This window comes from Mobula birostris, chromosome 2 (assembly GCF_030028105.1).
Source record: "Mobula birostris isolate sMobBir1 chromosome 2, sMobBir1.hap1, whole genome shotgun sequence".
Classification (NCBI taxonomy): domain Eukaryota; kingdom Metazoa; phylum Chordata; class Chondrichthyes; order Myliobatiformes; family Myliobatidae; genus Mobula; species Mobula birostris.
The window spans coordinates 100,237,720-100,253,446 of record NC_092371.1 but is presented as its reverse complement, the minus strand read 5'-3'; the positions used below and the strand labels follow the sequence as shown (position 1 = coordinate 100,253,446).

General features: G+C 41.6%; 1 protein-coding gene across 6 annotated transcripts in view; it reads left to right on the top strand.

Moving 5' to 3' along the window:
* pnisr (PNN-interacting serine/arginine-rich protein) overlaps window positions 1–15,727 on the top strand; it is a 44,350-nt gene that overhangs the window by 5,860 nt on the left and 22,763 nt on the right. For 5 of the 6 annotated variants that reach the window (XR_011883431.1, XR_011883432.1, XM_072245668.1 and 2 more), the window contains exons 2-6: window positions 760–958; window positions 5,126–5,311; window positions 8,184–8,413; window positions 11,408–11,549; window positions 14,070–14,260. Coding sequence is in view for 3 of the 6 variants with exons in the window: in XM_072245668.1 (XP_072101769.1) it covers window positions 871–958; window positions 5,126–5,311; window positions 8,184–8,413; window positions 11,408–11,549; window positions 14,070–14,260 (837 nt within the window). In the remaining 3 variants the exon portion in view is untranslated. Of the gene's footprint in view, window positions 1–759; window positions 959–5,125; window positions 5,312–8,183; window positions 8,414–11,407; window positions 11,550–14,069; window positions 14,261–15,727 lie in introns of those variants that run through there. The other variant, XR_011883433.1, reaches the window with a different exon arrangement.

The following is a 15,727-nucleotide window of genomic DNA, read 5'->3' as shown; positions in this document are numbered from 1 at the left end:
ACAGGTGTTTTTAAATTTCACCAATAATGTAGAGTGTCATTTTAGAGTCCACAATATGAAGGTATGAAATTCTGGGATTTTAATTGTATATGGAAAAAAGGATATGACGATATGAGTGAGAAGTAATGCCACATTAGGAACACTATACACACTGTGGCCACTATTAGATACCTCCTGTACCAAATAAAGAGGCAACTGAGTGTTCATGGTCTTCTGCTGCCGTAGTCCATCCACCTTAAGGTTTGATGTGTTGTGTGTTCAGAGACGTTCTTCTGCACACCATTGTGGTAATGCATGGTTATATGAATTACTGTCGCCTTCCTGTCAGCTTGAACCAGACTAGACATTCTCTTGTGATCTCTCTCATTAACAAGGCGTTTTCACCCACAGAACTGCAGCTCACTGGATTTTTTTTTCGCACCGTTCTCTGTAAACTCTAGAAACTTGTGAGTAAAAGTCCTAGGAGATCAGCAGTTTCCAAGATACTCAAATCACCCCATCTGGTAGCAACACTTATTCCACAGTCAAAGTCACTTCAATCACATGTCTTTCTATTCTGATGTTTGGTCTGAACAATAGCTGAACCTCTTGACCAAGTGTGTGTGCTTTTATGCATTGAGTTGCTGCCACTTGACTGGCTGATTAGATATTTGCATTAACCAGCATGTCTAAAGTGGCTACTGAGTGTACATGATAGGAATAACCTTTAGCAATTTAGCCAATTGAATGTACTGAGGAATTGTATATTTTGCATTCCAGGATATGATCTCACTTTATGGAGTTTCTCATCCATTGAGGTAGATTGGAAACACTACAACCTTTTATTTTTCTGTTGGTAACTTTGAAACGTTTATTGTTGGACCTCTGAGGATGTGGGACCAAGGTAGTCAACCTTGGCAGCAGTGGCCTTTAAGCCAGCAACAGTGGATGCAGTCATTTCAGCAGCAACAGGATCCAAGTAAGTTTCCATAACTGAAATTCTCACAATGCCTAACCTGTTCATCAGAAGCATGTATTTGATATTAATTGATGCAGGCAGTGTTAGAATTGTTAACCTCAATTGGTTATACTTGCTACATAAGTCAGGCAAGTTTCCAACCAATGGATTCATGAAGGAGCCAATGCCAGCATAGTCTTCTCTGGCTTCACCTAACACCTTCTAGCTTGTACCCTTCCCCCACCATCTTATTGTGGCTTTTACCCTCTACCCTTCCAGTTGCGATGAAGGGTCTCAGCCTGAAATGTCAATTGTTTATTCATTTCCGTAGATGCTGCCTGACCTGCTGAGTTCTTCCAGCATTTTGTGTGTTGCTTTGGGTTTCCAGCATCTGCAGAATCTGTTGTGTTTGTAATCTTCTCTGTCTCTTACATCAGTATTGCATATCAAATCCAGCAAGTTTTCAGCTGGAGTGGAACTAATCTACACAGAAAATGGGAATGTGCAACCTCTGTTACTTCCACTCCAGAACCAGGTCATTTCAACCTCTGTTTCATCAAGATGCACAATGCAGATGATGCATACTTATCTGTTTAACAGACAATGCATCCCAGAGTGCTTAAGGAAGTAGCCCAAGAAATAGTGGATGCATTAGTGATAATTTTTCAAAACTCGTTAGATTCTGGACTAGTTCCTGAGGATTGGAGGGTGGCTAATGTAACCCCACTTTTTAAAAAAGGAGGGAGAGAGAAACCGGGGAATTATAGACCGGTTAGCCTAACGTCGGTGGTGGGGAAACTGCTGGAGTCAGTTATCAAAGATGTGATAACAGCACATTTGAAAAGCGGTGAAATGATCGGACAAAGTCAACATGGATTTGTGAAAGGAAAATCATGTCTGACGAATCTCATAGAATTTTTTGAGGATGTAACTAGTAGAGTGGATAGGGGAGAACCAGTGGATGTGGTATATTTGGATTTTCAGAAGGCTTTTGACAAGGTCCCACACAGGAGATTAGTGTGCAAACTTAAAGCACACGGTATTGGGGGTAAAGTATTGATGTGGATAGAGAATTGGTTAGCAGACAGGAAGCAAAGAGTGGGAATAAACAGGACCTTTTCAGAATGGCAGGCGGTGACTAGTAGGGTACCGCAAGGCTCAGTGCTGGGACCCCAGTTGTTTACAATATATATTAATGACTTGGATGAGGGAATTAAATGCAGCATCTCCAAATTTGCGGATGACACGAAGCTGGGTGGCAGTGTTAGCTGTGAGGAGGATGCAGAGTGACTTGGATAGGTTGGGTGAGTGGGCAAATTCATGGCAGATGCAATTTAATATGGATAAATGTGAAGTTATCCACTTTGGTGGCAAAAATAGGAAAACAGATTATTATCTGAATGGTGGTCGATTAGGAAAAGGGGAGGTGCAACGAGACCTGGGTGTCATTATACACCAGTCATTGAAAGTGGGCATGCAGGTACAGCAGGCAGTGAAAAAGGTGAATGGTATGCTGGCATTTATAGTGAGAGGATTCGAGTACAGGAGCAGGGAGGTACTACTGCAGTTGTACAAGGCCTTGGTGAGACCACAGCTGGAGTATTGTGTGCAGTTTTGGTCCCTAATCTGAGGAAAGACATCCTTGCCATAGAGGGAGTACAAAGAAGGTTCACCAAATTGATTCCTGGGATGGCAGGACTTTCATATGAAGAAAGACTGGATGAACTGGTCTTGTACTCATTGGAATTTAGAAGATTGAGGGGGGATCTGATTGAAACGTGTAAAATCCTAAAGGGATTGGACAGGCTAGATGCAGGAAGATTGTTCCCGATGTTGGGGAAGTCCAGAACGAGGGGTCACAGTTTGAGGATAAAGGGGAAGCCTTTTAGGACCGAGATTAGGAAAAACTTCTTCACACAGAGAGTGGTGAATCTGTGGAATTCTCTGCCACAGGAAACAGTTGAGGCCAGTTCATTGACTATATTTAAGAAGGAGTTAGATATGGCCCTTGTGGCTACGGGGATCAGGGGGTATGGAGGGAAGGCTGGGGCAGGGTTCTGAGTTGGATGATCAGCCATGATCATAATAAATGGCGGTGCAGGCTCGAAGGGCCGAATGGCCTACTCCTGCACCTATTTTCTATGTTTCTATGTAACACCAGCCTTCAGCTATGAAGATCCACAATGAAATTCTGCAAATTATGGTCAACTTTCCAAATCTTCAGAAACCACAGGGAAGGCTGAAGACAATGATGAAATTCCCAAGCACTCCCACTGTGTCGCTACAGTGTTTCACCATATTTTAGGGAAATTTTAAAAAATTGAGATACAGCATGGAATAGGCCCTTGTGGCCCTTTGAGCCATGCCTCCCAGCAGTCCACGGATTTAGTCAGCCTGATCACAGTGTGATCTTACATCACCAATTAGCCTACCAACCGTCTTTGTTTGTGCGCAGAAACTGGATCACCTGGAAGAAACTCAATATGGTCATGGGGAGAACGTATCGTCTTCTTACAGGCAACGGTGGGAATTGAACCCGGGTCACTAATACTGTAATGTGTTGTGCTAACCACTACACCACTGTGCTGCTATCTGGGGGAGGAAACATTTAAGATGGCATGAAGCTTTTTATTTTCATAGCCCTGTAACACTTTCCAGAAGGAACTTCTGGAAAAGCAGTTTGCTGGGTGGGTAGTGACCGCAATGATTTTCCCTGTACTTTTCTTTGTCCTGGACACATACTAGTCCTCCAGTGATGGGAGACTGCTGACAATGACCTTGTCTGCTGACCTGACAGTTTGCTGTAGTTTTTGTATATTGTGGCAGAATTCTGCACCAAACCCGATGCGGAATGTCTGATGTCAGGATGTTTGCTATGTTGACAGTATAAAATTGCAAAAGTACGTGCTGGGGAAGATGCCTTAAAACAATGAAGAGTGCTACATATGCACAGAGCAACAACTACAACCGCCCAGAAGAGAGTACCTCTGTCATGTAGGAGGCCCAATCAATTCACCGTGCAGTTGATTGGCCACATGCGTACTTGCCACATTCTCACAATCAATCTGATACAATATAAGAAGTTACCACCAACGTTGTCTCTTCCAAAATCTAAATCCATCAGTGGGATACCAATGTCCGTGTCCCCTCTCAGACTACTACTTCTCAGAGGCTCCTTGGGGTGGGGAAGTGATATCCTTGCCATCTCAGGAGACTATGGCCTCTGATGGCAAAGTGGCGTTCAGAATTTCTTCCAGGTGTACTGTAAACAGCGTGAGGAAAGTGTTACAGGAACAACTCAGCAGCATCTGTGGAGGCAAATGGTGAAAGTTGACATTTTGGCTCAAGCCCTTCCCGCTCTCGTGAATGGCCTTTCAAGTACCTCCTGCCACACCTTGGTGAGTCTATGGATCCCACATTATCGCACCAACTTCCTCAGAACCAAAAGAATTGGACTGGAAATAAGTCATCCTTGATCCTAAGGTACTCTCCATGAAAATATTTTCCTTTAACCTCATCTTCAATTAATAATTATCACAGGTCACCAGATACAGGCCAACACATCAGATACTTATTACAAATCCTACCGATAAAGCTGCATTTTCTCAGTTGACAAAATGCTCACAATGGTGTCTCAGTTAGCCTCTGACAACCAAGTCCAGCTCCTGGCCTGCATGCGTGACTTAGCTACTAAGCTCGGCAGAACTGTTTCTACTGACAGAAGAGGGGGCAAGGGCAGGTTACTGGCATCTTAAAATCAGACGATTTGGGCAGATGGGGCTTGTCAGCCGTGGCTGGCATCTCATCTAGGAGAAAGAAAACGGATCTCAAACCTCCACTGTCCACTCATGGGGAAGGCTTTGGGAGTAAGCCCCAAGGAAAAATCTGAAGCTGGAGTTCCAAAGGCAGTCCTACTTTGAGTTCAACGCCGACTGGCAACTTCTGTAATGCTGCTGTATCAATCTCTGCCATTCCTTTTGATTCATTAGTTGTATTGGCACCAGCTTACTCTCCATATCATACTGCTGTGGCTTGTGTTATCTCCATGGTCAACCCCAATCAACAGGGGGCTTCTCAGTTGAAAAGACATATTGTTCATTAAATGTAATAAATGTTAATATACTTATGAAAAGTTACAAAGCTCTGCATCCAGTGTGATATTATCTTTATAATAACCTTTTTGTGCAGGTCAGATTGACTGGGCGGCATTAGCACAAGCCTGGATTGCTCAGAGAGAGGCCTCCGAGGAATCTGCAGCACCGCAACAGCCAGTGATAATACCCAATGGACAGGCGGTACATGGTATTGAAAATAGTCAAGAAAATCATGGAAGCTTTCCGGGAGATCCTAATTTCAACAGAATGTGGGAACAGGGTTTGTATTTATTTACTTTCAGAGATGTTTGTTAATTTGAGATGTTGTCAGTTGGAACTATACTATAATTGAGTTATTCCCTTATTCAAGACTGTTTAATGTCATTTCCAGTACACAAATGTAAAGGAAAATGAAATAATTGTTACTCCGGATCCAATTCAGCACAAAAAACCCCCGCTAAGATAAAGAACACAATAATAAAAAAACACAATTAATATAAATACATCACATAGCTCATATACGTAGATTGATTATATGTCCGTTAAGTGACATGAGGCACATGAGTATCTACGCATAAGATGACTGACAAGAAATGATAAAGTAGTGGTGGTTGGGGGTGTGGAAGGGTGGGTTAATGGGTGGAGGTGTTGGATCAGCCTTTCTGCTTGGGGAAAGTAACTGTTTTTGAGTCTGGTGGTCCTGACATGGATGCTACATAGCCTCCTCTCTGATGGGAGTGTGACAAACAGTCCGTTGGTGGGGTGGGTTGGATCTTTCATGATTCTACTGGCCCTTTTCCAACACCTTTCCATATATGTGTCCTTGATAGCTGGTAGGCTGGTGCCCGTGATGCATTGGGCACCTCTTTGCCATTCTACACTATCCTCCACTCCACCAATCTTGGTATCATCCACAAATTTACTAACCCACATATCTACATTTTGAAGGGACTTATTCAAGCTGGAGATCTGTAATTAGTGGTGTTCTGCAGGGATCTATGCTGGGACCTCTGCTGTTTATAATGTATATAAATGACTTCCATGAAAACGTAGATGGGTGGGTGCAGAAGAGGTCTACCGGATGCTGCCTAGTTTAGAGGGTATGTGCTAACACAAGAGGCTGGATAAGCTTGGGTTGTTTTCTCTGGAGCACAAGAGACTGAGGGGAGATCTGAGAGAGGTTTACAAGATTATGAGAGGCACAGGTAGAGTGGACAGAGAATATCTGTTTTCCAGGGTTGAAATGTCTAATACCAGAGGGCATGCATTGAAGGTGAGAGTGGGTGGGTTTAAAGGATGTGAGGGGTAAGTTGTTTGCTCAGAGTTGTGGATGCCTGGAATGTACTACCTGGTGTGGTGGTAGAGGCGAATACATTAGAGGCTCTTAAGAGACATTTGGATAGGCACATGGATACAAGGAGGCTGGAGGGATATGGACATGCAAACCTTCTATCTGATCTATCTGCACCAGTAAGTAATTAGCACAGTGAAGTATAGAATAAGAATGAGCAAGTTGGGCATCCAGTTATTTTCTTTGATCAGTCATATACTGTGTTACCATTCAAATGCTTTAACCTACTTATTTTTCCCATGGGCAAGATTTGCAGAAATTTTCCTCCTTTATGGAAAATTGAGAGAAGATTCAAAACAATATATTCCACCTAGGGGAGTATTGGGGGAAAAAAGGTGGATAATATTGTGGCAAAATATGTGCACATTATCATTGTTTTTGTCAAAAATATTCCCTTTGTGGTGAAAAATACATAGGTGACTTCTTTAACCAAATTACCTTTCTTTAAGACTGGAAGACATGGGAGCAGAATTAGGCCATTCAGCCCATCAAGTCTGCTTCGCCATTCCATCATGGCTGTTTCATTATCCCCCTCAACCCCATTCTCCTGTGTTCTTCTCATAACCTTTGACAGCCTGTTTGATGAAGAACCCATCAACCTCTTCTTTAAATATACCTCTGGAGCTATCTATGGCAATGGATTCCATGGGTTAGTCACCATTGGCAAAAGAAATTCCTTTTCATTACTGTTTTAATTGGGTATTACGAAGTTGTGCCCTTTGGTCCTAGACTCCCCTACTATTGGATATATCTTTTCCACATTCACTCTATCTAGGCTTTTAAATATTCAAAAGGTTTCAAGGAGATCCCCCCTCACTTTTCTAAACTTCAGTGAGTACGGGTCCAGAGCGATCAAATGCTCCTCATACCCTTTCATTCCTGGAATAATTCTCATGAACCTTCTCGACCCTCTCCAATGCCAGCACGTACTTTCTTAGATAAGGGGCCCAAACTGCTCACAATACTCTAAGCGCAGTATAATCAATGCATTCTAAAGCCTCGGCAATACATCCTTGCTTTTATATTCTAAAAGATTATTGTTAAATAGTTCTCTCCTCATCATGCTGCATCTTATTTCCCCAATCCCTTTTATTAATGACACCCTTCCTTAGGCTATCAGCTTGTCATTTGTAGCATTCGCACAATTTTTTGCCCCGTTTCCAGTTGATGCCTGCTGCCATGTTCCCAGGTTTCATAAACACAATTTCTCCCCGTCTTTGTAATTCATGGAGCCAATTGTCCTTAATTTCTTCCTCATGTTTACTCTTAAGTCTACCTGATGGAAAACACTGCACACGGAATTAAATATTCCCTCAAAAATGTTACCATATTTCCCAAAAATATTGTGTGCCTTAATTCAAATAAAGCTCCACAGTTACTTTTCTGTAATGTATTCATTTTAAAACTTAGATTCCAATTATAATAGAGAAGTGTACTTGTTCTGCAGTGATAGATGCCATGGCAGCACAGTGGTTAGTGCAATGTCATTGCAGCTTACGGCAGACTAGAGTTCAGAGTTCAGTTTGAACGCCATCTGTAAGACATTTGTACATTTTCCTCGTGAGCGCACGGGTTTTCGCCGAGTGCTCCAGTTTCCTCCCACAGAGCAAAGACGTACCAGTTAGTAGGTTAATTGTTCATTGTAAATTGTCCTTTGATTAGGCTAGGGTTAAATAGGTGGCTTACTCTGCCGTGTGGCTTATTGGGCTGGAGGGGCTGTATCTGTAAACAAAGAAATTGACAATTGCCAGTTTGTTAGACTCTGCAATGTGTATTGAATTTCTGTTTGTGTGTTTACTAGACTGGGGAATGCAACATCATCGACCACCTCCCCCACCACCAGACCAGCAGTGGATACCGACCCCAGCTCCCATGGACATAGTCCCTCCATCAGAGGACAATAGCCAGGACAGTGGTGAGTTTGCTCCAGACTCTAGGCGTATGTTCAATCAAGTCAATAACAACAATTTTGGAGGAGCACCAGAAAACTTTGGAATGGGATCTGTGCCCGTCAGCCAGTTTGATTATCAGGTAAATTTGTTTAATGCAGTTTCATTCTTGGTGTATAAGCATTCATGCCATCGTGACACAGACTTCAAACCAATATTGGTTTTGTTTACGTGAGATAAACAGGAAAACATTTTTACCTTTCAAGATGCTTACTTCCTTATATTCCTCAATTATATCAATCAACAGCAACATCACCTATTTAAGTTCCGTATTTGCTGTAATGTGAGGCAACTCTTATGTCGCTTGACTTGATTGTGAGGTCCACAGATGGATTTCGTGTCTTTTAATTAAGAATGACCAATTTGGCTGCAAAATATAATGGTGCTCGTGTAGTATTTGTCCCTTAGTAATTATCCATAAAGATTTATAAAGCTTCAGTTTATAAATCAAAATATCAAAACATGGTAAAATGCATCAAATCAAATCATTTGGGCAGTCCACAATTGTTGCCAACATTATATGCCCACAGCTCACTAACCCTAACTGTACATTTTTATAATGTGGGAGGAAACGAGAGCACCCGGAGAAAACCCACACAGTCATAGGGAGAACCTTGTAGACTCCTTACAGTGGGAAGAATCAAACTTCAGTCGGTAAAAGCGATGTGCTAACTTCTACGCTATTGTGCCACCTACAAGCAGCGAAACAAAATATACTGGATGTTAGAAGTATCTCCCTCTCATCATGCCATCCTGCTCATCGATAGCCTTGATTTCTAAAGGTTCAGAATAGATTGTCAGAGTGACGATCCGTCATCCCAATTGTTTGATGCGTGACTCAAGGACATAAAGTATTGCCTGTCATAGTACCATTCTGGAAGTTGACTGAAATTGTTATTACTAATAGCAAAGACTTCTAGTGGTACTTTTCTGGGTGGCCCTTCTCTGTTGATCATATAGAATGTGATAGCTTGACATCGGTGGTTGGGAAGTTGTTGGAGTCGATTGTCAAGGATGAGGCTACAGAGTACCTGGAGACATATGACAAGATAGGCAGAACTCAGCATGGATTCCTTAAAGGAAAATCCTGCCTGACAAACCTATTACAATTTTTTGAGGAAATTACCAGTAGGCTAGACAAGGGAGATGCAGTGGATGTTGTATATTTGGATTTTCAGAAGGCCTTTGACAAGGTGCCATACATGAGGCTGCTTAACAAGAGCCCATGGAATTACAGGAAAGTTACATACGTGGATAGAGCGTTGGCTGATTAGCAGGAAACAGAGAGTGGGAATAAAGGGATCCTATTCTGGTTGGCTGCCGGTTACCAGTGGTGTTCCACAGGGATCAGTGTTGGGGCCGCTTCTTTTTACATTGTACATCAACGATTTGGATTATGGAATAGATGGCTTTGTGGCTAAGTTTGCTGACGATACGAAGATAGGTGGAGGGGCCGATAGTGCTGAGGAAACGGAGAGTCTGCAGAGAGACTTGGATAGATTGGAAGAATGGGCAGAGAAGTGGCAAATGAAGTACAATGTTGGAAAGTGTGTGGTTATGCACTTTGGCAGAAAAAATGGGCGGACTATTATTTAAATGGGGAAAGAATTCAAAGTTCTGAGATGCAACGGGACTTGGGAGTCCTCGTACAAGATTCCCTTAAAGTTAACCTCCAGGTTGAGTCGGTAGTGAAGAAGGCGAATGCAATGTTGGCATTCATTTCTAGAGGAATAGAGTATAGGAGCAGGGGTGTGATGTTGAGGCTCTATAAGGCGCTGGTGAGACCTCACTTGGAGTACTGTGGGCAGTTTTGGTCTCCTGGTCTCCTTATTTAAGAAAGAATGTGCTGACGTTGGAGAGGGTACAGAGAAGATTCACTAGAATGATTCCGGGGAGGAGAGGGTTAACATATGAGGAACGTTTGTCAGCTCTTGGACTGTATTCCTTGGAGTTTAGAAGAATGAGGGGAGACCTCATAGAAACATTTCGAATGTTAAAAGGCATGGACAGAGTGGATGTGGCAAAGTTGTTTCCCATGATGGGGGAGTCTAGTATGAGAGGGCATGACTTCAGGATTGAAGGGCGCCCTTTCAGAACAGAAATGCGAAAAAATTTTTTTAGTCAGAGGGTGGTGAATCTATGGAATTTGTTGCCACGGGCAGCAGTGGAGGCCAAGTCACTGGGTGTATTTAAGGCAGAGATTGATAGGTACCTGAGTAGCCAGGGCATCAAAGGTTATGGTGAGAAGGCGGGGCAGTGGGACTAAATAGGATAAAATGGATCAGCTCATGATAAAATGGCGGAGCAGACTCGATGGGCCGAATGGCCTACTTCTGCTCCTTTGTCTTATGGTCTTATGGTCTTATGTTAGATTCAAAACAGAATTCAGTGTTAGATTCAGAAAACCTTCTCAAGTTTAATTATTATTCAACCATGCATGAATACTCATGCACACAGCCGTACAAAACAGCATTCCTCCATGGCTAAGGTGCAAAGCACTGTCATACACAACACTGGCCACATACAGCATATATAAGGTAGCAGTAAACATGTAGTCACATGAAAAAAAATGTTATAGCCCAAATCCCTAAGTGACATGTCCCGTAGATTGATAGAGCATGAATGTTATGAGCAAGAACAAGCCCTCGTCAGTGCTCAGACGAGCATGTGCACAAATACGACCCAATTTGTCTTTCACCGAGTATACACTCGAGAGCAGCACCAACAGGGGTGAGAGCCCAGTCCCCAATCCAGCCTGGATTTAATTATCCTCTGATCTACCATGGATGCAAATAAACCAGATCGAAGGTAGTAGCTGCCACGGATGTGGAATATTTTCACTACCTTGCATTGTGAATCTAGAAATGCAAAAATATGTGTAAGGATACAAAATAGTACCTTGCTACAGGATAATACATTTGTTTAAATTTATTTATCATGAGCATTGCTTATTGATATGTATTTTGTGTAAGAATGTCTATATATCCAGTGAAAGATTAGGATAAATTTGTGATAAGCTCATGAGAAGTCTTGGCGAAGATAACCTTTTAAACGTGCACAACATTTTAACTTACAGCATGGTGCAGCTTTTGGTCCCCCAGGAGGGTTTCATCCACCTTACTGGCAACCTGGTCCACCGCCAAACCGTAGAGACAGGCCAGCTTACAGGGATCGTCCACGGTCACCCATAACAGTAAAACAAGACCCTCCTGCACTCGGTGAGTTTGTGCTTCTGGCTTCTGCCACTTACAACTTTCTGGATAAATATGTTTTTCCTGGCAAAATTTAATTTGTCATTCTTGGCACAGAATGAATGTTGTCAGCAAGAAATTTTATGAAATATATTTTTGATAAAATTTCCTTTAGTAGTATTTCATTTGTATGTTTTTGTTTATATTACTAAAGAAATTTGGCTAATCTGGCCTCAAACTGAGGAAAATATGTCCACAATTTAAAAGAATTTTAAAGTTTAACTTTATTTGTGAATTATGTCTTTTGCATCAATGACCAGCACATTCCAAAGATGTAAAAGTTTCACCTTATTTCTGGTGCCAACGTAGCATGCCCACATCTTTGGATTGTGGGGGAAAACCGGAGCACCTGGAGGAGTCCCACACGGTCATAGGAGAACATGCAAACTCCTTACAGGTAGCAACGGGAATAGAACCCAGGTCACTGATACAAAAGGTGTTATGTTAACTGCTACACTACAGCGCTGCCCTTACTGATTGTGATATTGCAAAGTTTAGTTTCTGTGATTGTCCACTGCCATGTTCACACGTTGCAGGGATTACAATCTGGTTCCTTTAAGGTTATCATTTAACAGTTGTGATCTCATGTTTGAGAAGCTTCATGAATTGATGCCTCTTGTTTTCTGAGACACTGAACCTTCCAACACAAAATATTGTTGGAGATTGTATATGAACAAAATACTTCAGTGTGTTTAAACTTTTTAATATGTTTATTATGTTACAAAAATAGTTCTATGTTAGTCAGTAGAGCAAGAAAGCGGCAATCAAAAGTATTTTCCAAAATGTATTTGAAATTACTCTGTTCCTTACTGTTCATTGCTGCTTTCAGATCATCTTAGAACCTTAGTGGTTTTGAACATGAAGAATTGGTATAAAATTTGTTTAGATTATCTGTTGGCATGTTGATATGTTCTTAAGCTTTATCCATTTAGAAAAGTTCACCCAGTTACTTGCAAGTCTAATGTAAATTACTTAATGAGTAAAATCTAATGATATTACTAATTTAACTGCATCAGCACAACATTAAAGGTTAAGTCCCTGGATGCTGAGACAACTTGGGAAAACGTGGGCATAAAAAAACTGTTTCATTCTTCGCTTTATTTGAATATATTGTAAATAATGACAAGAAGTATCTGAGGTGGGGTTAGAGAAGGGAGTTTGATAGGGTATAGTGACAGAAAGCAGGAATCTTATGACAGTATTTCTTGGAATTTTCCCATCTCTCTACAAAAACAGCTACAGCAATCAATACAAGAATCCCCTTATAATATTTAAGAGTATTTCCAACTTACAGTCTACAACACCGAATATGACTTCTTCATCCAAATGGAATTTTCTTACTCTCCAATTATATATTGCTGTCCATTTCCCAAGCTTCCATCCTTCTTCCCAAGTTTCTTTTCATAATGGCAATTGCTTTTTTCATCCAGTTATGGAATCATACCGCACTACAACACCGAAATGGGCCCTTTCGCCTATCTAGTCCATGCCAAACTGCCTAGTCCCGTCAGCCCACACCTGGACTATACCTCTCCCTTTCATGAACTTATCCAATTTTCTCTTAAGTGTTGCAATCAAATCTACATCCACTACTTCCACTGTTCACATGGTATTGAATTTTGTATTTTTTTTCCATTTTATGTATGAAGAGATTCCTCTAAAATTCTTCTTGGGTCTCTTGACGGCTTTCCAATAATAATAATTCACCTTGTCAAACTCCTTAGTAATTTAAAACACTTATCCAGTCTAATTTGGTCCCAGTGTCCTTGTATAATCACTTTTTTAAAAATGGGTCCAAATTGAAACGATGCAGTTATCCAGATATCCCACCTGTTAGTTCTCTATTATATATTACGATTGCAACATTTCTTTTTGGTATGGCTGAACTTTGCTTCATTTCATTTTGGACTAATAGGTATGCCACGCATGAAGTAATAATAGCCTCTGACACTTTTTCACCACCTTGTATCTTCCCAAAAGTACAACCCCAATAACAGTGGCATTTGTTTCCAAACTATGACATTTACACATTCCACCTCTGCTATATTTGCAGTTTCTCTACACAAGATAAATATTTGTGTTGAATCTTTAGGTAATTTTCTGGTATGTATTTCAGCCCTAAGTATATTGAGTTGAGAGCAATGTAATTTAGGTTCCTGCAGGTCCTTTAGTAGTTTTCATATAAAATAACTAGTTTTCATTCTGATTGTTCTGGCGCTTGTTGTGGTATTTTTCCATTTTGTTTCTTTCTTTTCAGGAAATAACTAATCCATAGTAGTGAGAATTTCCTTTTACGTTATAGCTGACATTAGGAAATCTGGTCGAGAATTCATTTCATAGTATTGTGAATAACATCAGTTATTTTACTACCTGCTTGCTATATGCATAATGTGCTCATGTGACATTCGTGTCGGTACTATTTTATAAAGCAATTCCCAATTTTGCGCACACGTCTTACCTGGAATGTTCGATGACACCTTGTTGCAGATGCTGTGAAACGCAGAACACTGCCAGCTTGGATTCGCGAGGGTCTGGAGAAGATGGAGCGGGAGAAGCAGAAAAAGCTTGAGAAAGAACGATTAGAAAAAGAGCGGGCTCAGTCATCGAAGCACAAAAAAGACCCCGAAGATGTGCCTGAAGAAACTGATGGACCAAGGTTGCCTCACAAAAGTAAATTTGTAAGTACATGCATTTTGCTTTTCAACAGAGAATGGTTACAGGTTTTTGCAAGTCTTTTTAATGAGAGAGACTTCCACTAACAATATTGCCTGTGCTTTGTGAAAGTTGAGGTGCGGAGCAACAGGGTTACTGGCTTGGAGGGTTTACTATTTACTATTCAAAATTTTTTTATCACTTTGAGAAGAGAACCTTAATGCAATGACATGAAACATTCTGCTGAATTACCAAAGGTCAACTTATGGATCAGCTTTATTTGCCATTTGTACTAATGAGCCACTTTATTGTACACCTGTTTGTTAATGCAAGTACCTAATCAACCAATCATGTGCCAGCAACTCAATGCAGAAAAGCATGCAGACATGGTCAAGAGGTCCAGTTATTGTTCAGACAAAATATCAGAATAGGGAAGATATGATCCAAGTGACTGTCTATGGAATGATTGTTGGTGCCACATGGGTTGGTTTGAGTACACCCTATCCTCGTTATATGCGTCTTCAGACAATGCGGATTCGCAGTTATGCGAGGAATCTATTTCTACCAACGTCTCATTATACGCGTCCAAAACTCACAGTTATGCGAGGAGCACTGCCTTCCCGCCAATACAAGTTACGTGCGCACACTTCAGTGTCTCACTGTTGGGATGAGAAGCACCGCTTTCCCGCCAATACAAGTCAGGTGCGCACGCCTCACAGTCTCTCTCCCGCCACTCTCACATTGGTTTTGGCAAGGTGTGGATGCGCGATCTTAAACTTCTGTTGGTTTTACCTACAGTGCAATGATTTTGCGCTTGAAATATTTAACTATGCCTCCTAAGTGTCCGATGTCATGTCCTGGGCCGTCAGTCGAGCGGCAGAGAACCGCTTTAACACTTGAAAAAGAAGTTGGAAATCATAAACAGCGTGGCATCAGCTGAAGGTAACACAGCTCTGGGACGCTACTGCTGGGAACAGAATCTTGCCTTTAAAGTTCTTTTGTTGCTTGACAATGCGCCAGCCCATCCTAAACATTTGGACAGCATTCATCCTAACAGAACAGTGCATTTCCTGCCGCTTAACACAACATCGCTGATTCAACTACTCAACCAAGGTGTAATCCACGTTCAAGGCGTACGTATTTTTTTTACCGCGAACTATCTTAGATGCTGCAAGCAACAGACGATTTTGAAAATCCCGGGAGTTTACCAACAGTGAGGGAATGGTGGAAGTCGGAACACTTGGCTCAAATGGCGATGGACGTGGACCCACGTATAGAACGGAGTCAGCATTTCAGTCATTCCCTGCCATCAACCCTTCTTCCCTACAAGCAAATTTAAGACAAAATGCTGCCAAGCAAACAACCCTCACCACTTCATTCAAATCAGTAACACCTTCTGCTGCCGGCAGTTCTAAGAGTTCTGTGAGTCTTCCTTCACCCCTTGCTGTGCTTGATATGATCCTGACGACCACAACCATCCACCTTATCTATGT